Below are 26448 nucleotides of genomic sequence, written 5' to 3'. Positions count from 1 at the left end.
ATATTGGATTCAATAAATAAAATTGTATAATCAATTCAAATCCGATATAGATCCATTGGTTAAGATCGGATTTGAATTCAAATATACGTGTGCATTTTTTTGTTTTTTGTTTTCAGCCGGTTATTATAGGGGATGTTTGGAACTATGGCCATTTAAAAAAAAAAAAAAACGGTGCCATGTTGGATTCACATAGACGTTTCAACAAATGCCTATCTCATTGTTTGGTTCAGCCGATTATTAAAAAATTGAACATGTCTCAAAAATCGGGCCTCCACCGGTGAACCGTTTCCCTCAATACATGAAAAACGGTGATGAAAATCACCTTACCAAAACAGCATAGTATTGCTCACTGCCTACATGATATAAACATTTTTTTTGTGAAAACGGGTCTTGGAAGCATAGGCGATTTTTCTTGAAAATTGGTCCCAAAAAACACCCACACTTCTAAACACCATGATAGTTTATAGATTACAAGTATAATTGGGTTTACTCGCGTTAGACTCATTTGAACCGATTAATATATGGAACGGTTCTGCATTGGAACTGATTAATTATCGGACCGGGACTGGTACAGCCTGTCCTGGACCGGACCCAACCCATTGATACTCTCAGGAGTCCGAATTTACTCTTTACAGAACGCGCCTCACACTAACCACACAGCCTGTCTACCGTATATCGGAAACATCTTCTTCTATACGCGCGTTCGGTGAAAGTAGATCCCATTTCTGTTTTCAGAGTCAAACTCAAACGGTCGAACATAAACGGATAAACATTGGATCCAGTCTGATTGGATTCGATCCGTTTGCAGCCTTCTTGCTCACATCTTCAAGAGTCAATGCCTCAATGGTCGTAGTTGATGGCGAAGACCGAAGACCCGGGATTCCGCGTCTGCTGTGAGACCGGATCTCTCCCACGAACATACTACCATGCATTGGAAACATCTACGTTACCTATCAATTATTCACGGGAGATGTTCTCAACGCACGGTGGATGTGCACATGAGGCGCCCAATTGTGAGGAGCAGATCCCGTATCGTCCGCTGTGAGTTCAATCTATTTTTGTAAGAAGAGGGGTTATTCAGTAATTTAAAATCCCAACTTATCAGTTATCACTTGTCACCAGTTCCCGGTTCCCGCTTCCAAGTCCAACAGTAATTTAACCAGAAATTGTTTACAATCGCAAGGCGGAGAGACGTAACGAGGCTGAGAAAGAAATTGATCAGGCTGAGCTCCTTTCCAAATTCATCTCCTTACAAGCAGTTCCAATGGAGTCTACGCTTTCTTCAACAACTCTCTTCACCTTATCCAAAACCCTTACCTCTTCTCGGAACCTCGTCGTCTATAGCCTCCACCGTCGCTTCTCCCAAACCCCGAATAAAAGCATTCAAAAGCGACTCTTATCTGGTAGGATCGGATGCATGTATAATGGAGATTTTCAGAGATCAAGCGGGTTCGTTTCAGCCTCTCCGCCCGGAACTTCGCCTAGGAATTTGCTTGTGGCGGCTCCGATATCGTCTCGTATAGCCTGTATGTCGAACTCCACTGCTTTGTTTATTTCCGGTGGAGGGGGAGATGGTTCTAATGGAAGGAAAGGAGGTGGTAGCGGTGACGGCGATGGCGGATCGAACGGCGGAGAGACAAAGTCGAAATCCATTACAGGAGGGTCTGAAGAGGTTTCGGCCTTGTCTCCCGATGTAATAATCCTTGACGTTGGTGTAAGTCATTTTCATCTTATTTGATTTTTCAACCCTAGTTGTTATTATTTATTTATTTATTTTTGGAGTTGTAATTTAATACGTAGTTTGTTTATCTATCATATGCTCATATATGCATATTTGTTTTCGGTAATGCAGGGAATGACCTGTGGAGGATGTGCAGCAAGCGTGAAAAGAATATTAGAAAGTCAAGTAAGTACTCCCTTTTTTTCCTCTTTTTGTATATTTTTTCCATAAATTTTTAGAATGAAGATGTTGCCAACAAGCATTCGTTACATGTTCAATTTATTTTGCCACTTTTTTTTTTTGGTATTTTAGTTTGTAACTCTCTGTCTTTTAACTAGAAATGTATGACCATAGACAGGTATTTTTGTGGTAGAAAACATATTTATGGTAAAGCACTCTCAATGATTAACATGGTGCATACTTGCCCTGAGGGTGTTCAAGTTCTGAGTTGGCACTCCTTAGAATGGGAAAATCTATGATGCGGGAAAGACATGGTATAGGAAGAGTTTTGACCAATCAAAACCCACCCATGAGTTTTGATAAATAACACCTGATTGGCTACCACATTTATGATTTTAGTTGACTGGTCAGTAGTTTTTCAGATATCGTATCTTTTCCATATCATAGTCGGACCCCCCTTAGAATATATGCTATAAAAATTTCAACACTCTAAAATGGAAAAGCACAGTGGAAAACTTTCATTCCTAGCCTTAAATAGATACAATGTAGGAAACTTCTTGAAGGTGCTCTCACTTATACAAGTGGGACCACTTGTGACTTGTGATAACTAACTCAACCGAATGGCACAACAAACTCTAACTATCGTAAGACGACCACCTCCACCCCCCCCCCAAAAAAAAAAAAAAAAAAAAAACAAAAAAAAAAGTTGGAGAATGTGGATCAAGTCAACAATGTCCAATTGGATAACAGTCTAGTGAACTGGTAGGTAAGTGAGAATTGAAAATGAGACTCATTTAGAGATGAGTGCGAATGAAATGTCAATCTATTTCAATGTGTTTTGTGCTCTCATGAAACACTGGATTGGTTGTGATGTGAAGAGAAGCTTTGTTATCACAATAGAGCTCCATCGGCTGAACATTACTGACACCTAGTTCACTGAAAAGATGGTGCAACCAAAGAAGTTCACTGGTGGTGGACTGGCATGTGAAGGGGCATCCAGCCCAATAGAAGTTACTGTAGGCATGAAGAACCAAATCATTTTCTTTGGCCAGCTTGATTCCTTGATCCGGGTAGGACTTCAGATGGCATAGGACCTGAAAGGTAGCATCCATATGAGACTGCCAGGGCTTGCTCATAAACTAACCAAGAATGTTTACTAGATACATGATCTTGAGCCAAGTAATGAGGTAGATAAGGTGGCCCAGCAGGCGGCAATAGCAATCAAGGTTGGCAAGGAGAGGCCCATCACTTCAAGATGGTGCTATTGCTCCATTGTAAGGGACCATAGTTTACATGTCATGCCAGCATCCCAAAGTATGTCCAAGGTGTATTTCTTTTGGCAAAGAAAGAATCTATCATCGGGCAGGAAACCTCTATCCCCCAAAAAATATCACAAAGGTCTAAATTATTTAATTGGGAAGCAGTGACTAAGGTACTGTTTGAGTGACGAAATTTGTGTGGGATAATTTCCCATGATGAAAAGATCCTCAACATAAGCCAACATGGCGAAGATGTTATTCATCAAAAAAAAAAAAAAAACATGGCTGAGATTTTGTCATAGCCAATTGAGGTGAAGAGTGAGTTATTCTCCACGGATTGGGTGAAGCCATGCTTTTTAAGAGTGTGAGCCAATGTATAGAACCAATTTCGGTAGGCCTATTTCAGGCCATGGATAGACTTGTTGAGTTGACAAACTTGGGGATCACTATGTGGTAAGAGGCTTGGCAGAGATGTCCATTTGTTGAACATCCCATCGACGGGCTACAACCAAGGGCAAGAGACAATACACCGTGACAAGCTTGGCAACCGGGGCATACGTCTCTATATTGTGTACCCCTTGGCCACTAAACAAGCCTTGAAATGGTAGATGGTTCCATGGGTTTGTCTTTGTATTATGTACTCCTTGGCCATTAAACAAGCTTTAAAATGGTAGATGGTTCCTTGGGTTTGAGATTCATGTAGATCCATTTGAATCTGATGGGCCATTTGCCTATGGGCAAGGTAGTTAAAGTCCAAGTATGAGTGCTTTCAAGTGCATCTGGTTCTTCTTGCATGGCCAAGAGACAACACGTCATGACAACATGGCCAAGAGACAACTCCTACTTGTGTGTACCCTTGGCCACTAAACATGCCTTGAAATGATCAATGGTGCCATGGGTTTGAGCTTTGTTTTCTAGACCCATTTGCACCTAATGAGCCATTTTCCTATGGCCAAGAGACATCTTCTTGCATGGCTTGCCGTCAACGATGCCTTTGGGCCTAGGCGTAAGTAGAAGGTTCAGTGGGTATATAGGAGGCTGCAGATGCAATGGAGGAACCAAGAGCAAAATAATCTGAGATTGGATACCATAAACATGAAGAAGAAGGCAACATGCGATGATCAAAAGTGATGTTGGGATATTCATAGATGGGTTGGGGAATGGCTAATGGCCCAAGAAGCTCAAAGACAGACGCAAGCATTGACTATGGCGTCTCCAACCTAGGAGATGACTTTGGCCTTAGCCTAGACACAGATGAGAGTAGAGAGCAAGTGGTTCGGTGTCCTAGGTGATGGCTGAGACATAGGTGCGGGAAATGACCCATGTGTTGACTTTGGCCTAGGCACGAGTTGCTCGGATGATGACACTGGCCTAGGCATTGGCAAGGGTATTGACCTAGGCACGACTGATGGAGCAGGTGGCACGGGTGTTGATGTTGGTCTAGGCACGGGCGATGACACTTACCCAAGCATGGGCATTGGTATTGACCTAGATATGGGCAATGGCTTTGGCCCATCACAGGCATGGACATGAACGGGCCACAACCATCATAAGAGTCAAGTATAGATTCTAGGGCCGACAGATGAACAACAGGGCTAGAGGAATATCAACGGTAGTAGAGTCTGTAGGGATGAAAGGGAACCAATCCTCGAAGAAGACTGTCTTTGGAGACAAAAAAATGCTTTGACTCAAGTTGTACAACCGGTAACCCTTCTATCCATGGGGTACCTAACAAACATACGCTTGATGAAATGAGAAGCAAACTTAAAAGCCCAAAGTCCTGCAAGTGGGCATATGAAGGACTTTTGGAAGAACACCTCGTAAGGCGTTTTGCCTGAAAGAGTGGGAGTTGGCAGATAAATGATGATATGAGCTGCAGTAAGAATAAATTCACCCCAAAATTCGACAGGGATATTTGCCTAAAACTGGAGGCCCTACTTTGAGAAGGTGTTTGTGCTTTTGCTCAGCCACCCGATTCTGTTGGGGGTTTCAATAGATGATCTCTGATGATCAATGCCATGCTGTTGCAAGTATATCATCATAGGCCCATACAGAAATTCGGTGCCATTATTGGACCTCATGCATTTGACAGTTGTATTAATTTGATTTTAAACAAGAGCACAAAACATAACAAAGTAGGAATAGCCAAATAGGCAACTGATTTGTGTTTAAGTAAGTACACCCATGTAGCCTGAGAAAAATCATCAATAATCATTAGAAAATAATGAGCTCCGCTATGGGATGGGGTGTGATAGCCCCCCTTCCCCCCAATATGTCGCAATGTGTTATTTCAAACAAAGAAGTTCTGGTTTGACTAGTAGGAAAATGAAGCCTAGTTTGTTTGGCTCAAAAACAAGTATCACAACATTCATTATTGGGTGACACAATATCTAAGCTGGGTATCATAGAGAGCCATCTATATGAGGCATGTCCTAGCTTGGAATGGCAATTTTGTGAACTGATTGAAGTGGAATGAAGAGCCATGGATGTTGCAGGAGGTGTAAAGTGAGAGTCCATTACACACTGTACCCACTCAAATCAGATTTCTAGTTGTGAGGTCCTGCAAAACGCAGGCGGGAAAGAACAAGATGGCACAATTCATCCTTGAGGTAAGTTTGTGGACTGATATCAAATTGCGATGGAAGTCATGTATGTAAAATACATCTTTTAGGGTCAAGTCGGGAGACAGGGTCATCTCGCCTTTAGAGGCAACAGGTAAGAGTTAGGTAATTGAACAGGATGGGATGTATTGGAGGGCATGTGGGTCATATGGTTTGAAGCTCCATTGTCAAGGAGCCAGGATCTCAAATTAATAGGTAGCTGAGATTCAGATATCTTACTGGCGGTATTGTTCAGTCGTCGGTCCAACAATGGGAGAGCTCTATGGAAACCCAAGAATAGAAAGTTTTTGGAAACCGGTACTTGAGAGATAAGAGACTCACTAAAAGACTAGCACTATGGAAAAGGAATTACACTTGTGGGTGGGAGAATAACCTTGATATGTTCCAAGGCTATTTAGTGAATGATATGTTAAGGGCATGGAATGAAGTGGTTCATACTTCTACAGAAAAGTAAAAGGTGTTTATGGAGTGGAAACCCCCAGCAGTTAACAAAATTAAATTAAATTTTGATGGAAGCTCCATGGGAAGTTTCGGTTTGGCAGGTATTGGAGGTGTCTTTAGAGATGGTGCAGGTAGGGTGTTGGGCATTTGTTTGGGACTGTTAGGATTGGGAGACTCATTAAAGGTTGAACTGGGAGGTGTTTTCAGAGATGGTGCAGGTAGGGTGTTGGGGACTGTTATGGTTGGGAGACTCATTAAAGGCTGAACTGATGGCACTGCGACAAGGATTAAGATTCACAGAGCAATCAAATTTCCAACATTCAGAAGTAGAAGGAGACTCAAAACTGGTTTTTCTTGGGCAAGAAGTAAGCATCAAGTGCCATGGATCTATATACAAGCTTTTAGGGAAATAGAAAACCTGTCACTGGAGATGAATGTTGCATTCAATTGGGTAAGAAGGACTGCAAATGGGATACAAAACAAGGGGTCTATAGAGAGATGTTTTGGGCACTACTGTAACTTCTAGAAAAACTAGACAGCAATTGTTTTTGGGTACTATTGTAACCTTCATTGAGGTGGGCTAATGTCTCATTGGAGGGCTGAAACCAATATGCTGTACCATTCAGTTTTCACCTCTTAATCAATAAGATTTCTTTGCTGGTAAAAAAAAAAGAAATAAAGAAATAAAGGGAGAACTCTCACCATCTGCAGGTGCCATAGCAGCTTGGTTTGAGGAGCTTTTCTTGTTGGAAGTATTGTTGCCTCCAGTTCTTCCCTTGGCTTTCCAATCTGGTGGTTAGCCTATGTTCTTGTAACAGCGAGCCTTGGTGTGCCCTACCTTCTTACAGTGGTCATAGTGATGCGAGATTGATCTTTCTTCTGTGTGGAGTTTCCCTTCGAAGCACGTCTACTTACTTGAAAAGTTGCACCCTTGACAGCAGGGAGGTGATTACTGACCAAGGATATGTATTTTTCTTCCTGAGAAACCAGTGCATAAGCCTTGTTAATAGTCAAGTAAGGCTTCATACTTAGTACGCTTGATCTGATAGTGTTAAATCAGTCACTGAGCCCCAAAAGAAACTGATAGACTTGCTCTTTTTCTTTTTCGATCAAGAAATCCTTCATGACACTGCCAGGAGCACATCAGAGTCGTTAGTAACTTAGTATACTGTGATCTCATTTTTTTTATTAATAACACAATTCATTAATTATCACAATAATTACAGGGAGGAAGACAAACTTTCTTATCTTCCAACTACATTATGAGCCCCAAGAGAAGAAACAAGAAACATACCATAATAAACTCTAACTACTGTAATAAGCAGCATCACCTGAAATAGAATAAAATATCTAATATCAAAGACTGTTGTCTTTAGTAAGTAGTTTTAACTAATCTACCTGGTTATAGGGCAGTTCTTGAAGCTTATTTACTTTCAAGAGGATCTCATTTGAGAAAATTTAGAAATGTAAAGATCTTTGTAATCAAACCAATGCTTCTGACACTAACTGGTCTAGGAAGCTCATTTAGAGGTGACTGAATGGCTTATTATTATGCGTGCATCCCTCCACAATCATGCTTCCTAACTGAACACAAAATCCATCATCTTATGCCTTAAAACTTCTTAATATTAGGACCTTTGGGCTCTGTCCAACCCATTTCATTCAGAAGATCACACTGTTCCTCAAACTCAGTTAAACTCCTGTGAATGGGTCCAAGATGCTTCATTTACATGTCCATTTCTTTCTTAATGTTCCAACCCACCTTGCAATCTCTCAAGAAATATAAAAAAAGAAAGAAAAATGAAATGGGGATTCTATTGTAATTCTTGAAATGATGTCCCGAATAAAAGTATAATGAGGGTGTAACTTCTTATTTAAGCAATCAAAGATACTTTGTAGTTCACATCCATTATGAATCTTTCCTTCTTTGGGTATGTATGGTAGAAGTAACAATAGTAAAGAAAACAACAGTAAAAGGAGTTACAGCTGTGTGCTTTGTTTAGGTCCCCCTACAAAATGTATAAAATATACTTTCTATTTGGTAATCAGTTGTCCCAATAGGACTTGTCAAGAACTTGTATTTTATACAAAATGTATAAAATATACTTTCACAGATGTACAGTCTCAGGGTACAGAACCTGTGTACAGGGGGTTATACTTCGTAATTTCTGATTAGTTATAATAATGAATTTCATACTGTACCTTTTTCAAAAAAAGGGGCATATCTTCCATTGGGTTAGATAATCTAGGAATGCACTGGAACAAGGGGTTTACTTTAGATGCCAAAGACTTCCCGTGTGAGCCCCATGAGAAATGAGGCCACTACCATACATTAATACAGAGGAACCCTGCCAATAAAGTATCTAATTTATACAAGTGACTTCTACACCTATCTAGAAAGAGGATAAGCAAACAATTTTGTCTTTTTTGGTACCCGGTAAATAAGGGGTTCAGCATGGAAGCCAGGGATCTCACTTCTCTAAGGGCGTGACTGGGCCTTAATGAGCCCAAAGGCTTATCTTTCACCTAGCTAATAACCATCTCCAAAGTTCTCTTAGTATGGATCCTTTCAAAGGCCATAGATATTTCTGATCTTTAGTCACTTAATTTGGAAGCTATAGTACTTGAACTTGCATAATTACCATGTTGGTGCTTCAAAATACGTTTCTGGTGCTTCAAAATAGACTCTGAGACTATGAATATTGTATCCATTGTTTTCATGCTGAAGTTTTAGTTCATTTTTATGGGAAAAACATCTCTTTTTCTGTACTACAAGTATAACATAGCCAGGTATTATACATATGACCAGCCACAGGTGTCTTCTGCCAATGTCAATCTTGCTACAGAGACAGCAATTGTGTGGCCTGTTGCTGCAGTCAAGGTTACACAGAACTGGCAACAACAGTTAGGGGAGACCCTTGCAAAACATTTGACAAGTTGTGGATTTAAGTCCAAGCTACGTGGTAAGCATTTCTGGTAACTGTGATATTTAGCATCTATTGTTCACTTCAGAATTTGTACTCCTGTTTAACAAACTAGTTATATATTTGTATTTATAGTTTTCATTTGAGGGAGTTATATACTTATCCTTTTATTGTAACATCAGAGAGACATACCAAGTGTTTGTTGTTGGTATTTGTAGAAGTCTTACTTTGGAAAGTCAAAGCTTGCATGGAATGAAAATTGGGATTATAACAGATAAAGGCAACTTTAGGGCCTTAATATCAATAAAAGTAATACTTTTAAAAAAAATTCAAAAATAGGTTAACTTTTTAAAAATAATATCAATTAAGGGCAAAACACTGTTCATCTTCTTCCTCTTGCAATCCATTCATCAGCGCTGCCGCCCACCACCGCCTCCGGCAATGCCTCCGCCCACCTCTGCCTCTGCCTCTGGCAACATTGCCGGAGGTGGGTGGAGGTAGAGGCGGCAGCGGCGGCGCTGGTGGTCATTTCTCTGCTCAACGCTGCCACCTCCGCCCACCAGCGCTGCCACATACGCCTCCGAGGCGGAGGTGGGTGGAGGTGCCGGCATTGGGTAGAGGAATGACCACCAGTGCCCCCGCCGCCTCTGCCTCCACCCACCTCTGGCAGTGTTGCCAGAGACGGTGGCGGAGGTTGGCGGAGGCGTTGCCGGAGGCGGCGCTGATGAATGGATTGCAAGAGGAAGAAGATGAACAGTGTTTTACCCTTAATTGATATTATTTTTAAAAAGTTAGCTTATTTTTGGTTTTTTTTAAATATTACTTTTATTGATATTAGGGCCTAAAAGTTTCCCTTATCTGCAATAATCCCAAGAAAATTTAGTAAAAGGAACATGTCGGGTTACAGTTTGCCAGAATGAGGTTTTGGATTGTCAATTTATTATTTAGATTATAGAATTCTGGGATGATTTATAGTGGGGTCTTTTTCCCTAATGCTTGATATTTTTATAGACTGTATTCTATTTTCTTTATTCAGAGGACAATATTTTTTTCCTACCGATTAAAAGAAAGAGTTTAAAATTTCTCATGGAGTAATATTTTGGGTTTTGGAATTTAGAGTTTCTTGGGGGGATTTATGACCATGAGACCATTAGAGTCAGGATGTCATGTTTTCTCTTAGGTGTCCTTAGGGTAGGTTCTTGTTCCCTGTAGTCAAGACAACCTTATTTGGGCTACCTGAAGGCTTTGTAGGTTTTTGTTGCAATAGAGGTCATCCCTTTGAGATCCCATGGAAGGTCCCACGAAAAACCTTGTCCTACCTTAAATCAAACTTTATGTTGGAAGGTGGTCAGAAGAAGGTTGGCATATGTAATAACTAATAAGTTTTTTTAGATGAATCATATGTAGTATGTTTTCAATGGAGAAAACTTGGAAAATTTCACTGTCTCGTGTGTTTTTTGTACATCAAAGTTTGAGAACTGATGTGTGGTTGGGGAATAGGCCTTTCAAGCAGTCCTTTCCAAAGTTGGTCATGGTGGTAGCTCAAAAGAGGCGACAATTAGGGGTGCAACTTGGTGGGTTGTGTCGAGTTGATGGTCAACCCAGGCCCAGGCGCTCAATCCGAGGTTAATCCTAATTTTATCAACCCAGGCCCAACCTGAGCCTAACCCAACATAACTTAGGCTGGGTTTGGGTTGGGCTGGGCTTAGTTGATCTTGGGCAGGTTGGTTGGGCTTGGAAGAATTTATGTATATATATTTTCCTATGGCGCCATATTTTATTGGGCTTTATGGCCCAATTTAAGAGTAGAATTGATTGAAAACATGAACAAGTTTCATTTGCAAATGTACATCTATACATATTTTATACATATACACCATGTTTATATAATTAGAATGTAGTGATACAGTGGATCAGACCTGATATATTTACTTGTGGTCCCATAAGTTCAGTTTTTTGTTGCTTATTTTTGCTTTATGCTTGCTTTCTTGTACTGTTATAGGTAGCAGGGCATTTTTGTCCTTTTACCTAATGTTATGTTAAACACATATAAATAATACTGCTTAGGGCGGCAGTAATAGAACATTCTGCCCCCATTCCTCTACTATTCTTCTTCTCTTTTCTTATCTCTTCTCTTCGATTTCTAGGTTATTTTTCAACCTAAAAGTTCTGCTAACAGCAGTAACTTCAAGTGAAAAAAGATATTTTGATATAAATATAAAAATCCCAACCAAATTTAGGTCAGGCTAGAGTTTTCTTGTCCAGGCCCACCCTGCAGCCTGAAAAGTCAGTCTCAACCCGAAACTCGGGTTGGGTCAGGTTGGGCCCACCCAAGTTGCACCTTTAGCAACATATCGACCAATGTTATGAGGTAGTTGGCACAAGGTGGGCTATCTCTCGTATTATCTGTTTTAGGGAGGGTAGCATTATGTCCTCATCCTCTCTTTTTTGATTTGCTCATTCTAGAAAATTTGTTCTCATTTGTTACTGATCAAAAGAAAAGAATGAATAAGTCATCTAATATGTAACATACTTGTTCAATGATTCTTATTTGCAAAAGTTTATACAGCTCTTGTTTTATTACCTACACACAGACACATACAGTTCTTGCTAGTTGCTATCCAAAGAAAATATTTGCAGTTCTTTTTAAGTTTATGTGAATCATCATTATCATCTAAGCCTTATTCCAATCATATGGGATCAACTGCTTTTAAGTTTATGCCAATGAAACATAGTAATTTAAAACTAGAAATACCTCACACATTCATGAATCTTCAACTAACTAAATATTAATGAAAATTTGAAGTAGCCTAAAATTAAGAAATGTTCAACTATATCATTAAAATAGTTTGACCAATAATCATAAAAAGGAAAGCACTACCTATATATGTATATGATTATATATTTAGGAAGAGGAATGAAGTTTTCAAGTGGCTGGATCAGAAAACAGATGTCTGGAGGTCATTCTTGAAATTGGTAGGGCTGAAGAGGTGGGACGAATCTCACAGGAGGATAAAAGGAGAAGGCTGAATGCTAAAATAGAATACAACAAGGTTGCCTACCAAGAGGAGATGAAGTGGAGACAGAGGTCCAAATGTCCTTGGTTGATGGAGGGGAACATTAATACCAAATATTTCCATAAAATAGAACAAGAGCAGCCCTATTGATTGTGTATTCCAGAAGATGTTGGGAAAAATATTTTCTTGGCTAGCTACACATAAATTGTTTAATAATTCCCTTTTTGTTTATAATAATCTTCTTGTAAAGCAAGGTTTGGGGGTATAGTGATGCAAGGGCAGCTTTTGTATAGTCCTCGTGTAAAACATCTTTTTTTGGTAATCAATAAAAACAGAATTTATTAAAATAAAAAGCAGTACATCTGGAAGGGATGTGGTATCACTAGAGAACCCTACAGAGAGGAGCAAAAGAGGAAAAAATACAAAGATGATACAATAAGCATAGGCCATACATACAACAAAGAAAAAACAAAACACACCATGCCAGATGCTAGGTACTCCAGAATCCAGCACCAAGATCTTCCTTTGTGATTCCTTCGAACTCTAGGAGAACCAGGATCCAATCCATGACTCGTTTGCCACATAGGAGTGTTATGTGATCTCGTGATCAAGCTTTCCCATAAAAAAAACTCTCCTGTTTTTCTTTCCAAAGCTCTCAACAGACTGCAAAAGGAATACGACTCCAAGTGATATTTGCCTTGTCAATCCCAGCTATCTTAGGCCATTTAGAGAAAATTTCCTCCGCCGAATTGGGAGACCATCCACCCACTTTGAATAGCCTAAAGAAAAAACCCCATATGAACTTGGAGAAAAGGTACTCAACCAGAAAATGAAGCACATTCTCCTCAGCATTCTCACAGAGGTAGCATATGCTGGTCAAGTTAAAACCTCTCTGTTCTTCTACATTTCCTTCCTTTCTCTTCAGGCACTCTACTCTCCACCTGCCTTTGTTATCTCTTCCATACCCTTTAGTGGCACACCCAGTAAGGCGCCAAACTCCATACATTTTGAAAGAACCCAAATAGAAGGTTCAGTATCATGACTCCTTCCATCCGATACAAACCCCATCCTTCCGTTGAGGTGCATTTTCCTCAAAGTTAAGGTTGACGCCTCCCTTAGTGTTGGTCAATCATTCGCTGGCATCATTGCAGTAGGGCTTATATTGGTTACCTCCTCTGAGTTTTCTGGGTCACCATCACCTTCCTCTTGCATGATCAGAGCCGTCTTTGGTGCTGAAACAGTCTTAGGACTCACCAAATCAACTGGTTCCCTCTCTTGGACATCATGATGATGCTGATCGGATGTGTCTTTATCTTCTCTCAAAAAATATATTTAGGATGAGGATGCACACTGATGCACAAAATATGTACATGCAACTCCCTACTACAAAAAGCTAAGTAGAGATGAGAAAATTGGCAAGGGTGATGCATGTTGGGTACAGCTGGACTGCAACATCAGCCAATTCTGTGGCTGTTAGATTGGCCAAACAGGGAGCTACTAGGAAAATTTGTTTCGGGGCACAATTTATCAAATAAAGGACATGTAACAATGCAAAATGCAATGAGAGGGCTAATAGGATAGCCAAATTATGGAGTGCTGGGTACTTGTGTATGCATTTTACTCTCTTTTTCTCCTTATTTTTTTTTTTTCAATTATAATCAGTAAAACTTGTCAGGTACCAATTGAAGAAAAGGAGCTGCCACCATGCAAAAAGGCCTTTTCCATCAAGACCATCGGCTATGGTATTGATCTTCTTAGGAATCCACCTGGCCTGAATCCTCAAACTTGCCAAGCTTTCCTGAATAGCCTTCAGCTTTAGAATTTCACTTCTGCATGTAAAAAAAGCTTGATTCCTCTCAATTAATTTCTCTTGTCATTGATCATTTGAAGGGAAATATGAGGAGCTTCTTATCCTTGTTTGTTTGTGCTGCTTGGAAGTTATTTTGGAGAAGGGATATGTGACATAGCATCATATGCGCAGAAATCTGCCTGTCATCAAATTCGTTGTTTCCTGGTCCAGCGTTCCGTTTTCCATATTCATCAGATTTGGTGGAGCCTATTGAATTTGTTTAAGGGCACATGACCTTACACTTTTTGAGGTGAAAAATTAATTCATTAGATCAATGCCTGCTAGGTCCTTGTTTTTCCCAATTTTGGATAAGAAAAGACTAATTGTTTACACATCTTGGCCAAATGGTGAGTTAAGTGCCTTAATTCATCTAAATGGGAGAGTAGAAAGTAATTATATTCAGGGTTTTATATTTATGTGAAGCTTGGTGGGTAATTGGCAGGTCAAGGAGCTATTGGAGATATTTCTTCATAAGGATGCAAGGGATTTCTTGTAAGGAGCATCTCGGGGATGATGGTATGTCACTAGTACATTGGATTTTTCCATCTTATGGTGACTTGCTTTATAGGAGCAACATCTTTTGGGCTGTTTTAACGTAGGTGTGGAAACATTGGTTCAAAAGTTAAGTCCAATTGAATCATTTCATTATCAGTAGGTGGGTGTCAGCAGCTGCCTTTGGTGAGCATGGTTGAAGGAAAACATTTCTTTTATCTGGAAATTTATTTTGACATATTGGATAAAACCTCAGACAGCTTAAGAGATTACTATCTTCTAAGATTTATTTATTTAACTGGAGACTTGCATCCTTTAAAGGGCTGAACATTATCAAATTCGATATATAATACCAATGAATTCTAATTGCTTATCAGTTTGCTCTTGCTCAAAATTTACTCCACTTTTCCATTTCAGTTTGGGGTTTCTCATTCTTATCGGTATTACTTTCTTATTAATTTATTTTTATTATTTCAGATATTTTATTCTTCAATGATAAGTGTGAACATGAGATATTTTCTTCCTAATAAGCAAGGGTTAACAATAGTCTTGTCAATGTAGTGAAGTTATAACTAATTATTTTGGTCTCCCTAGCAATGTGTTGACCATTGCTGTTAAGGCGCTGACTAGTTGGCCACAAATAAGGTGTCTAAATTTGATGTACTGATGTAATCTATTATGTTGGTAAAAGATATGGTGTAGAATATTTAGTATGTAGCCTTTTGTTTTGCAAGCATAAAAAAAGGGTGGATAGTCTGGGGTAGTGAACTATTGTATTTGTATTTGGAAGAGATAGTGTTACCTTGACTATCAGATGTAATCTCCTTGTTTATGGCAACCCTATATCATCAGAATACCAATTTGAAGAGTTCCTATAAGAATCTAGGGTACCTGGATAACTGTAGAAATTTTTGTATTGTGTTGGATACTACAGTTTTTAGTGTAAATTTCATATCCAACACCTTGTCCAACTGTATCTGGGTAACAAGAAAAGAATACCGTCTTTTATTTTACACCTTGTTTATATTTTATATAGTTTCAACCAACCATGGAAATGCTTGAAGCAATTAATGTGCATAACAATATAAATATGCATATAATGTTATTTTAAATGGTAGAGATAAAACATAGAAATAAAACTTTAAAATAATTTGGTCAACTAAGCAAGGTAGTTGTTAGTTGATCTTGGTAACCTTGTTGATGCTTATTGTCCTGCTATTGGCTGGCTAGTTAGTGATGCCATCAATATGACTTTCAACTAAATAATCAGTTCATTAGTTTTTTTTTTTTTGATAAATGAATAATGATTTTGTTAATAAGAAAGGAAGTGCACATTCACCCTAAGAGGAAGCACGAGATGTTACCTCCCCTTAGAGGTGAGAGCATAAACAAACTCTTAACAGAATACATTCGTAGAGTAGCAGAAAATAATTCAACCTTGAGACTTCTTGTTTTGCCAAAGAATCTGCCATGGCATTTGCTGATCTACTGACCCATTGATAGGTGACTGACATATTCTTTGTGAGCCAATTAACTTTCTTAAGAAAACCCCTGTAGCCCCATAGAACTATTTCTGGACTCGAGAACCAACCTACAACCACCTTAGAATCTCCTTCAACTATCAGATTTTCCACTCCTAGTTGGTTTGCAGCCTGTATTCCTTGCACCGTAGCCAGTAATCTCAGCCCTTGTTGAATCATCAACTCCAACTGGTCTTGAGAATAGGGTTAAATTGTTAGACTCATAAGTCTTAGGAGTCAAACTGTTAGACTCAATAATCCTAGTAGGACTCAAACTAAGATGGGTACTAACCAATATATATATATATATATATTTAAATAATAAATAATATTTCATATATTATAAATATATATTGCATATTTATTAATTTATAATATATAAAAAATGATATATATATAATATACATAAATATGTATAAAATATATAGAAATATATATATACCGGTTGGTCCAGTTAACCGTTGGTTTTCTATATTGGTTGAAGCCGAACCAATACCTTCAGTTTTTTAAAAACACTGAACCAACAAGTTCGGTTTCGGTTGATTCGGTTTTTTGGTTTTTTTTGCTCACCCCTGTTAGTGTCGTAGGGTATTTCTGTCTTTGTGCTTATGTTTAGGTGCTGAGGTGTAAGTTTATGTTAGATCTAATGTCCCCAACTTAAGTAGGGGCACATGTGACTTTTCCACAATATTTTAGTAATATAAAACAAATTTGGCCGAATGGGAGAGTTGACTTTTCTCTCATTCGAACCAGACCTTTTCCTCCTTGTTTTCTCTTCTACTCTTCTCCTTTCTCTCTTTCTCTCTTCTCTCTTCTCTCTTTTCCTTGATTGTTATCAGTCTAACAGGCAGGCCAAACTCTAATATGGCATCGGAGCTAAACTGAGCAAATCGGATCTGCCCAGAATTCTGTTCTCTGCACACTCAGTCTAGGGTTTTCTCTTGCTTTCTTCGCCATCAGTTGGAGATAAGGGAAAGGGCTGAAAAGGACTGATCGCCCTCTTCCCTTGGAGATTTCTATGCCTCCAGTTGTGGTGTTCATGGTCAGTTGCTGTAGTTTCTAAGAAGCCCTCCCCTAATTGATGAAGAGAAGAGGGCTGATTCGTGTGATGCAGTGAGTGCCTTGTGTGGTCTGATTTTCGAGTGATCAGGTAAGAGGTTCTATGCATTTTCTTCGTGTGAATCACATGATAAGTCTGTTTCAGATTGTATGATGGGATTTCAGATTGTAGTGTGCTAGGGTTTGTGCATCTTTCAATGTGATTTGAAGGGGGAGTGTTCCTCAAACAGTGTGGTGATATTTTAGGTAGTCATGAGATAGGGTTTGTGGTGTAAAGAGTGCAGTTTACAACAATAGTAAGTGTTGAAATCAGTGCGTAGTGTGGTCTAGTGTGCCGAATTCAGCAATACCAGAATTCAGCAATGGGAGACAACAGTGATGGCAAGACTAGTGTGATGGTTCCTACTGACTACCTGGATGTTCAAATGACCTCCATTAAGTTGAATGGAGAAAATTATGTACATTGGGCTAAATTTGTAGAAGTCTTTCTTAAGGCGAAGAAGAAGGTGAAACACATAAGGGATGGAAAATCCTTCACCGATTCTCATGAGTATGACGATTGGGAGCATGCAGATGCACAGATTATCACATGGTTATGGAATAGTATGGAACCCAAGATTAGTGTAAATTTCATGTTTCTTGATATTGCCAAAGAAGTGTGGGACCATGCTAAGAAGCTGTATTCGGGTCAAGACAATACAACCAGAGTATATCAATTGTATAAGGAATACTTTAATCTACAACAAGGTAATCATAGTCTTGAGGAGTACTATGCTAGTATGAGAAACATTCGTAATGAATTGAATGTTTATCACCCCCTTACTTATGATGTCAAAATTCAGCAACAACAGAGAGAACAACTTGATGTGACTCGATTTTTGGTGGGGCTGAAATATGAGTATGAACCAGTGCGGGCTTAGATACTAGGAGGGTCAGCTCTTCCTTCCTTAGAAGAGGTGTTTGCTCGACTTAGGAGGATTTCCATTGGATCTACCGAGAACCCTAATGCTTCCGATAGATCAACCTTTGCAGTATCCAGAGGCCGTGGTGTTAGAGGTGGAGCTTAGGGAGATCAGTCTGGCCGTAGTGGCAGTAGTGGACCGGCATATGGCTGGAGTGGTGGTAGTGGACCTGCATATAACCATGGTGGTGGTCGTACTTGAGGTCGAGATTCAGGGGGTGCCTGTGGCAGAGGACATAGTTCGAGTCCGAGGAGGTGTACACACTGTGGTATGGATGGACATACCATTAATTATTGCTATGACTTGCATGGTCCACCCTCAACTTGGGCCAATCATGCTGTGACTAGTGATAGTAGCTTTAGACAGGAGTCATTCAGCTGATCAGATACCTTCTACATCCATAGATGTTACTAGTAAGGAGATGATGAGTATTCCCCGTGATGAGTATGAGAGGTTTGTTCAGGCCACATCTCAGTAGAACACGGCCACTCTCGCACACTCAGGTATGACTTGTCTGGCATCCACACCCAATCCCTGGATTATTGATTTTGGAGCCTCTGATCACATGACTGGAACTCTAGGTGTGTTTTCTTCCCTCTCTCATTGCCCAACATCACAATCTATTACCTTGCTAATGGTTCCACATCCTCCATTTGTGGTGTTGGTAATGTTAACATGGACCTTGTATCCTTATCCTCGATTTTGTATGTCCCTAAATTTCCTTTTAATCTTATGTCAGTTAGTAAGTTGACCAAGTCTCTTAATTGCTCCTTTACCTTTTACCCCTCTTCGTGTGTTTTTCAGGATCTTAAGACGGGGACGAAGATTGGTGGAGGGCATGGAGCTGGTGGATTGTATTATCTTGATGGTGGTGGAAGTACATCAAGAGCTCTCCAATCGTCTCTTTCTCCTCTCCAGTGGCACTGCCGATTTGGTCATCCTTTACTGAAAGTTTTGAGTCATCTTTCTGTTTTGGATTGTGAGTTGTGTCAGTTAGGGAAACATCATCATGTTCCCTTTAGTCCTAGAGTTGATAACCATATGTCAAGTCTTTTTTCTTTGGTTCATTCAGATGTTTGGGGTCCTTATAAAGTACTGTCATACAATGGATATAAATATTTTGTCATTTTTGTTGATGATTATTCAAGAATGACGTGACTCTATTTAATGAAAGAAAGGAGTGAATTGTTTACCATTTTCCAAAAATTTTATGCTGAGATTCGCAACCAATTTGGTGTTCACATTAAAATTTTTCGTTTCGATAATGGCTGTGAATATTTCTCTTCATCATTTCAAGAATACCTAGACCAACATGGCATTATCCGTCAGACTTCATGTACCTACACCCCACAACAAAGCAGGGTGGCTAAGAGAAAGAATCGTCATCTTTTGGAAACAACTCGATCCCTCATGCATCACATGAACGTTCCCAAATCTTTTTGGAGTGATGCAGTGCTTACTTCTTGCTTCTAGATTAACATGATGCCCACGTCTATCCTTGATGGTCATTCTCCATTCACCACATTGTTTCCTACCATGTCTCCGTTTCTTCTTTCTCCTCGGGTTTTTGGGTGTGTTTGCTTCGTTCATAATCTAGGGCCAGGAATGGACAAGTTAGATGTACGATCTATTAAGTGTGTCTTCCTTGGCTATTCCCAGACTCAGAAAGGGTATAAGTGTTATCATCCTAGCTCTCGACGTTCCTTTGTGTGAGTTGATGTTACCTTCATTGAGTCTACACCATTTTTCTTGGGGTCCAGTGATGTTTCTTCCTCTTCATCACCTCCTCCCCTTCCTCTTCTAGTTGTGGATTTTGTTCCTCTTGTTCTAGTTGTGACCAAGTCCTTGCCTCCAGTGCCACCACCTGTTGAAAGACCACCTATCCATCATGTGTATACACATCGCCCACATGTACCGGCTCCTCCTCCAGCTCCATCATTGTCAACAGATCTAGCAGCTGTTCCCACACTAGCCCCAACCCCAGTATCTGATCATGATCTTCCCATTGCCTTTCAGAAAGGTAAACGCAGTTGTACCCTTCATCCTTTTTCTAATTATGTTTCACTAACCCACCTTTCCGCTTCCCATCGCCAGTTTATCTCTTTGTTATCCTTTGTTGTTATCCCTAAGGATGTCTAGGAAGCCCTTGCCTCTCCAGGATGGTGCCGTGCGATGGAAGAATAACTCTCAGCTCTGGCTCATAATCATACATGGGAACTCACCACTCTTCCTCCTGGTAAGCAAGTTGTCGTTTGTAAGTGGGTTTATACGGTTAAGTACTTACCTGATGGTAGTGTAGAGCGACTGAAAGCTAGACTGGTTGCCAAAGGGTATTCCCAAACCTATGGTATTGATTACATAGAGACTTTCTCCCCGGTTGCTAAGATTGGTTTAGTCCGTGTTGTGGTTTCTCTTGCTGCGATGTATGATTGGCCCCTCTATCAGCTTGATATCAAGAATGTCTTCTTGCATGGTGATTTGCTCGAGGAGGTCTATATGGTGCAACCACCGGGGTTTGTTGCTCAGGGGGAGGATGGTAAGGTGTGCCGACTACTGAAGGCCATTTATGGGCTTAAATAGTCTCATCGAGCATGGTTTGGCAGATTTAGTGAGGTGGTAAAGAAATTTGGTATGAAACAGTGCCAAGTTGACCATCCAGTCTTCAGTCACGACTCTCAGGTAGGGAAAATCCTATTGGTGGTGTATGTAGATGATATTGTCATTATCGGAAATGATAAAATGGGCATTGACAGGTTGAAGACTTTTCTGCAGGAACATTTTCAGACAAAGGACTTTGGTAAATTGAAGTATTTCTTGGGGATAGAAGTAGCAAGGTCTAAGCATGGAATTAACTTGTGTCAGAGGAAATATGTTCTTGATTTGCTTGAAGAAACAAGTTTGTTGGGTGCTAAACCAGCTGAAACACCTATGGAAACAAACACTGAGCTGAGCAATGATATGGGTGAAGTGTTTGAAGACCCTCAGATACCGACAGCTGGTAGGTAAATTGAACTACCTAACTATCACTCGGCCAGGCATTTCATCTGCAGTTAGTGTGGTAAGTCAGTTCATGCAGAAACCTCTGGTTCCACATTGGGATGCGGTTCTAAGGATAGTGAGGTATTTAAAGGGGGCTCCTGTTCGTGGTTTGATATACAGAAGTGGTGGAAAACTTGAAATAGAAGGATATACTGATGTTGATTGGGCCAGTTCTGTATCTGATAGGAGATCTACCACAGGCTATTGCACTTTTCTTGGGGGTAATCGGGTGACATGGAAAAGCAAGAAGTGAACAGTTTTGGCAAGAAGCAGTGTAGAAGCAAAATATAGAGCTATGACACATACTACTTGTGAATTAGTGTGGCTAAGGAACCTTCTATAGGAGATGGGGTACATTGTTGATCCTCCGATGAAGCTCTATTGTGACAATCAAGCTACAATTCATATTTCCTCTAATCCGGTGTTTCATGAGAGAACCAAGCACATAGAGGTTGATTGTCACTTTGTTAGAGAGAAGGTGCTGAGTGGAGTGATAGACGCTGCATATGCTAACACAGGGAACTAGTGGGCAGATTTGTTTACTAAATGATTGAGTCGGGGTAGAGTGGACTACATTTGTAACAAGTTGGGATTATATGATATATACTCTTCAGCTTGAGGGGGAGTGTTAGTGTCGAGTATGCAGGGGTATTTCTGTCTTTGTGCTTATGTTTAGGTGCTGAGGTGTAAGTTTATGTTAGATCTAATGTCCCTAACTTAAGTAGGGGCACATGTGACTTTTGCATAATATTTTAGTAATATAAAACAAATCTGGCCAAATGGGAGAGTTGACTTTTCTCTCATTCAACACAGACCTTTTCCTCCTTGTCTTCTCTTCTACTCTTCTCTTTCTCTTTTCTCTCTTCTCTCTTTTCCTTGAATGTTATCAGTCTAACAGGCAGGCCGAACTCTAATAACCCCTACCACAAACCCTAAATCCTTGATAATTCTTACCAGAATTCATTCCTTTCTTTATAGTTACATGGTCCATACACATTGGTTAGTACCCAGCTGAAGCCATCCTCTACACTTCTAAACTTAAAGTGATACCGAGAAACTTCCTATTAATTCCTCCACTACCTCCACAAAACCCTCTCTCCAAAAAGTGACAAACCCCCTGAGGCCCCCCAAGAAGGTGCTGAAACCCAACTAATTCCTCTAGATTTCCTAACACTTCTAGCCCATCTTTTGTCAAGTTCAGCCAACTTGGTCTCCTGTAACATTACAATATCTGGCCTTTCCCTTCTAAGGAGATCCTTTATTGCTCTTCTCTTCCTTGCATTGCCTAAGCCCCTCATGTTCCAGCTGATAATTTTCATGGGAAAACAAAGATTTTGATACCCACCTCAGTTTACATGGCCCCTACTTAGAGACCTTCCTTATTTCCCCTCTTCCACTAAATTCTATATCTCCTCCTATGTCGGGAATTAGTCTCTCCACCTCTGATCTTTTCTTTTTCTGGCGGCTGTTTGCTAGTCCAGATTTGCTTGATAACATCTTTGATGTTTTTAGGGAATCCATTTTTCTGGGGTTTTCCTTTGAAGATTCTTGTATAAGTTTATATTCCACAAGGAGTGCACAAATTTGTCCTCCAATTCCCTGGTTTTCCTGCCACAGTTACACAGTGAAGTAGGCATGGGTCCTTTATGTGATGCTTTGATCTTAGGCTGTGATTGTATTGCATTCCCCTTCATGATGTGTAGAGAGAACGAGAGAGTTTAGTTTGCAATCCAAAGGATGGTCAAGAGACATGGACAAATTCATTCAATATCTTCAAGTTCCGTATCAGTTATAAGCCAAGAGGGCTACTTGGCAGATTTTTTTAGCAAGGAGCTGAATTAGGCGTTAAGGTGGTACTCAACAAATCAACATATGATGTCAAGGTCGGTGTTAGACACTTGTTCCTAATAGAAGTATGACTAGATAGATGGGGTTCTTTTTTCAATTTTTCTCATTGGAGGATTTTGTCTTGGTCTTATGAGTTGTAGTCTTGACCATCTATTTGAAGCTTGTAGGCAAATTCTATCAAATATAATCCCATTTGCTTTTTTCCCCTCCTTTTTCTTTGGTGGAGGGGAAAGGGGGTTTGGAATGAGTGTATCTGGATAATCTTTGAAGTTTAAAGGCTCATCAAAACCCCTATAAAGAATTTGCAGGAACATTATCACTTATAATAGGATGGACTTTGGCATACAAAGTTTTAAGAACATGAGATGAATGTACTTTAATGTGGAGTGTGAGGAGATTATGAAAGCCTTGTATTGCTTGTATCTTGCATATGTGGACACTATGTTGTGGCTCTAATCCTACTTTAATTGTACATTTCAGTATGGAACTTTTATTAATGAAAATACATTTCAGTATGTATGTTTCATTAATAAAGTTTTTATTTTATCTTCAAAAAAGTGTCCCTTGTCAATTTATAAAGGGATCTTCAATGATAAATGCTGTTCTACAATAGGGTTTTGTTGATATGATCTCTTACGTTGGAAGGAACTGGGTTCCTAGTCTAAGAGAATTTTGTACTCTTGTTTTGATGCCAATCAGAAGGGACTGGAAATCAACTTTGGTGTTATAGTCTCTTTCTATATACAAGCACTCTCTGCCTATCATAGAGTTTCTTATATTTCAATGTTTTTATTGTTGTTAATAATGAAAGTAATCCTAACATTCGGATCCTCCCCACCCCCTCAAAGAAAAATATGGTTTAGAATGTATATATTACTTGAGATGACTATTTACTGTGGGGGAGAGCTGCAGTGGGGCTAGCTCCCATTTGATCTTTGTTGGGGAGGGTCAGTTGGCTCTTGTTCATTTGTACTTTATTCTTTTCTGGTTCATTTTAATCAATTTTCTCTCAATAGTTCTGATATCCCTCCCTTTTTTTAATGAAATCTGTTATCTTCTCTCTCTCTCTCTCTAAAAAAAAATTTCTGATTAGTTACCAATTAAATAAATGAATCTCTAACATTGTCCTTTGATTTTCTTTACCTTGTCTGTTTAGTGTTCAATACTTCATTCCAATTTCTAAGTTAAGATGTGGTCTTGAGATTAGTGCTGGGATAGAGCATTACTTGTATAACTAAACTTTTAATTTCTTTTTGTTTGTATCTTTTTGGGGTGGATTTAAAATATGAAAACCTCTACATAAAGAGTGGGCTAATCAATTACAGCTTTAAGATAGTTTTTGTGGTAAGTAGATATTCATAGTTATGTGCTTCTACTGGAGCGAAAATTTCAAATCCCCTGTGTTCAACTATGACTTGATTTTAAGAGATACTGTTTTTCCATGATGTCTATATATATTTGGTCTAAGTTTTTACTTGGGTGCAGATTCTTCTAGGGAGAGTTTTTTTCAAGTTTTTGAAAGGAAGATGGATGAAAAACGGATTCACTTACAAGAAAGTGGTATATATCTTGCTACTTCTTGTTAAATGAAGGAATATTTTCTTTTTCATTAATTTGTAATGGAGATTTCTTAACATAATTATAATCATTATAAAGGTTATATTGTTGTCATATCCGTTCTGCTTGTAAGATTGATTACTTATATATTATTTTGAACAGGTAGGAACCTTGCTGTATCTTGGGCATTATGTGCTGTCTGCCTCTTCGGCCATCTCTCTCATTTTCTTGGAGCTAATGCTTCATGGATGCATGCATTTCATTCCACAGAATTTCATTTTTCCTTGTCTTTATTCACATTGCTTGGTCCTGGCCGCCAACTTATCCTTGATGGTCTGAAAAGCCTGATGAGGGGGGCTCCAAACATGAACACTTTAGTTGGTCTAGGGGCTTTATCATCTTTTGCTGTCAGTTCAATAGCTGCCTTAATACCAAAATTGGTATTACATGATCACTCCCTTTGACATTTGTTCTTGTTCATCTATTCAGTACCATTTATTTTTTCTTGAAAACTATGAGATGCTATGTTCATTTTGGTATTATGGGCACTTGTATTTTTTGTTAATTTAGACTTACTAAGATTTTTACTGCTTCTATGAGAGGGCTGTGCTTTCCTATTAAGCACATAAGTAATGGAATGCACTTGTACACTGGTTTCTTGTGTATAAAAGTATTTATTCTTTATTTGAAATGATATTGGTTTATTAATCATATAGTTATTATTCATGATGAGCAATACACTTCTTAAAAGTTTTTCTCATCTTCTTAGTTAAGATCGAATCTTTCTCTTCTATTTCCTGTAATCTGATCTAAAATCTTTCTTGGATCTTGGATTGTTCTTAATTAACCTTGATTAGTTCTTGATAATAAAATGGCTACAGGGCTGGCAATTTGAAAGGAGTAGAGAGTTCAGCTGTCAACAAACATGTATAAATAATAATTGTAGCAGAGGTGCAAATATTGAGATGGATGAGTGGGAAAAGTAGAAAAGATAGGATTAGAAATGATCATATTTCACCAAAAAGGGGAAGTAGACCTAAAGAGAAGGGTGGGCTTGGGTTAGGAAACTTAGTCCAAAAGGATTTAGCTCTCCTAGGGAAGTGGTTGTGGAGGTTTCCCATAGAAAGAGATAGGATCTAGAACAAGGTCATTGCTAGCATGCATGGCCACTCGGACAACGACTGGGACATGAAAGTGGCCCCAATTGCAACCTCAACCTTTCCTTGGAAGGCAATTTATGAGGTCTATCTGCCTTTCCTTAACCTTATTCAGTATGATGTGAGAAATGGACTAAGAGACTTGATTTGGGAGGACTTGTGGATAGACTAACATCCTTTAAAGGCCCAATTTCCTATGTTTTATGTACTTTCCAATTACAAATCTGAAATTCTGAACCCATTTCTAAAATTTTGAGCTTCTCTATCTCAGGTTTAAATTGGGACTTAGGGTTTAGAAGGGGTCTTAGGGAATCGGAATTTGGAATATGAACCTCTCTTCTCTCTTTTGGCCAGACTTGACTTTTTTTTTTGGATCACAATGTAGAAGATACAAGTGTGTGGTCAATTTCCTCAACTACATTTTTTACTCGTTCTTCTTTCTTTAACTTCTTAATTCAGCAATCTTCCTTTGGGGTAAAATTTCCCGGTGAAAGAAATTTAGAGTAAGTTGACCCCTCCTAAAATTCAAGCCTTTTGTTGGGAAGTCTTCCTTGGAAAGATCAACACTTGCAACGTGCTACAAAAAAGAAGGCCAAATAAGTGCCTTTTGTTAGACAATTGTATGCCCGTAGCTCCAATCAGAACGATATACATTATGAGTTTATTGTAAATGAATAAAGTACATATTTGATTCATGTTCCTTTGGTGTGTTTCTGTGTAATCCCCTTAAATTGGACACATAATGAGACTCGTGTTAGTTTAGAATGTTCACAGCCAATGGGTCGGTCTAGGGAGACCTATCC

The 26448-nt window shown here is 39.3% G+C and overlaps 1 protein-coding gene across 6 annotated transcripts in view; it reads left to right on the top strand.

Annotated features, from left to right (window-relative positions):
- Positions 1-1095: 1095 nt before the first annotated feature.
- PAA1 (P-type ATP-ase 1) overlaps positions 1096-26448 on the top strand; it is a 100914-nt gene continuing 75561 nt past the window's right edge. For 2 of the 6 annotated variants that reach the window (XM_088947471.1, XM_088947470.1), the window contains exons 1-5: positions 1096-1714; positions 1853-1906; positions 9031-9184; positions 24417-24491; positions 24651-24928. In XM_088947471.1, coding sequence (XP_088803597.1) covers positions 1265-1714; positions 1853-1906; positions 9031-9184; positions 24417-24491; positions 24651-24928 — 1011 coding nt within the window. In that variant the 5' untranslated portion in view covers positions 1096-1264. Of the gene's footprint in view, positions 1715-1852; positions 1907-9030; positions 9185-13837; positions 13905-14052; positions 14262-14453; positions 14528-24416; positions 24492-24650; positions 24929-26448 lie in introns of those variants that run through there. The other 4 variants (XM_088947475.1, XM_088947472.1, XM_088947474.1 and 1 more) reach the window with 4 other exon arrangements.

The sequence above is a fragment of the Nelumbo lutea genome, chromosome 5 (assembly GCF_056320005.1).
Source record: "Nelumbo lutea isolate HS-2025 chromosome 5, American lotus-T2T, whole genome shotgun sequence".
NCBI classification, from domain to species: Eukaryota; Viridiplantae; Streptophyta; class Magnoliopsida; order Proteales; family Nelumbonaceae; genus Nelumbo; species Nelumbo lutea.
The sequence above is the reverse complement of the archived record's forward strand: the minus strand, read 5'-3'. Positions and strand labels throughout refer to the sequence as shown.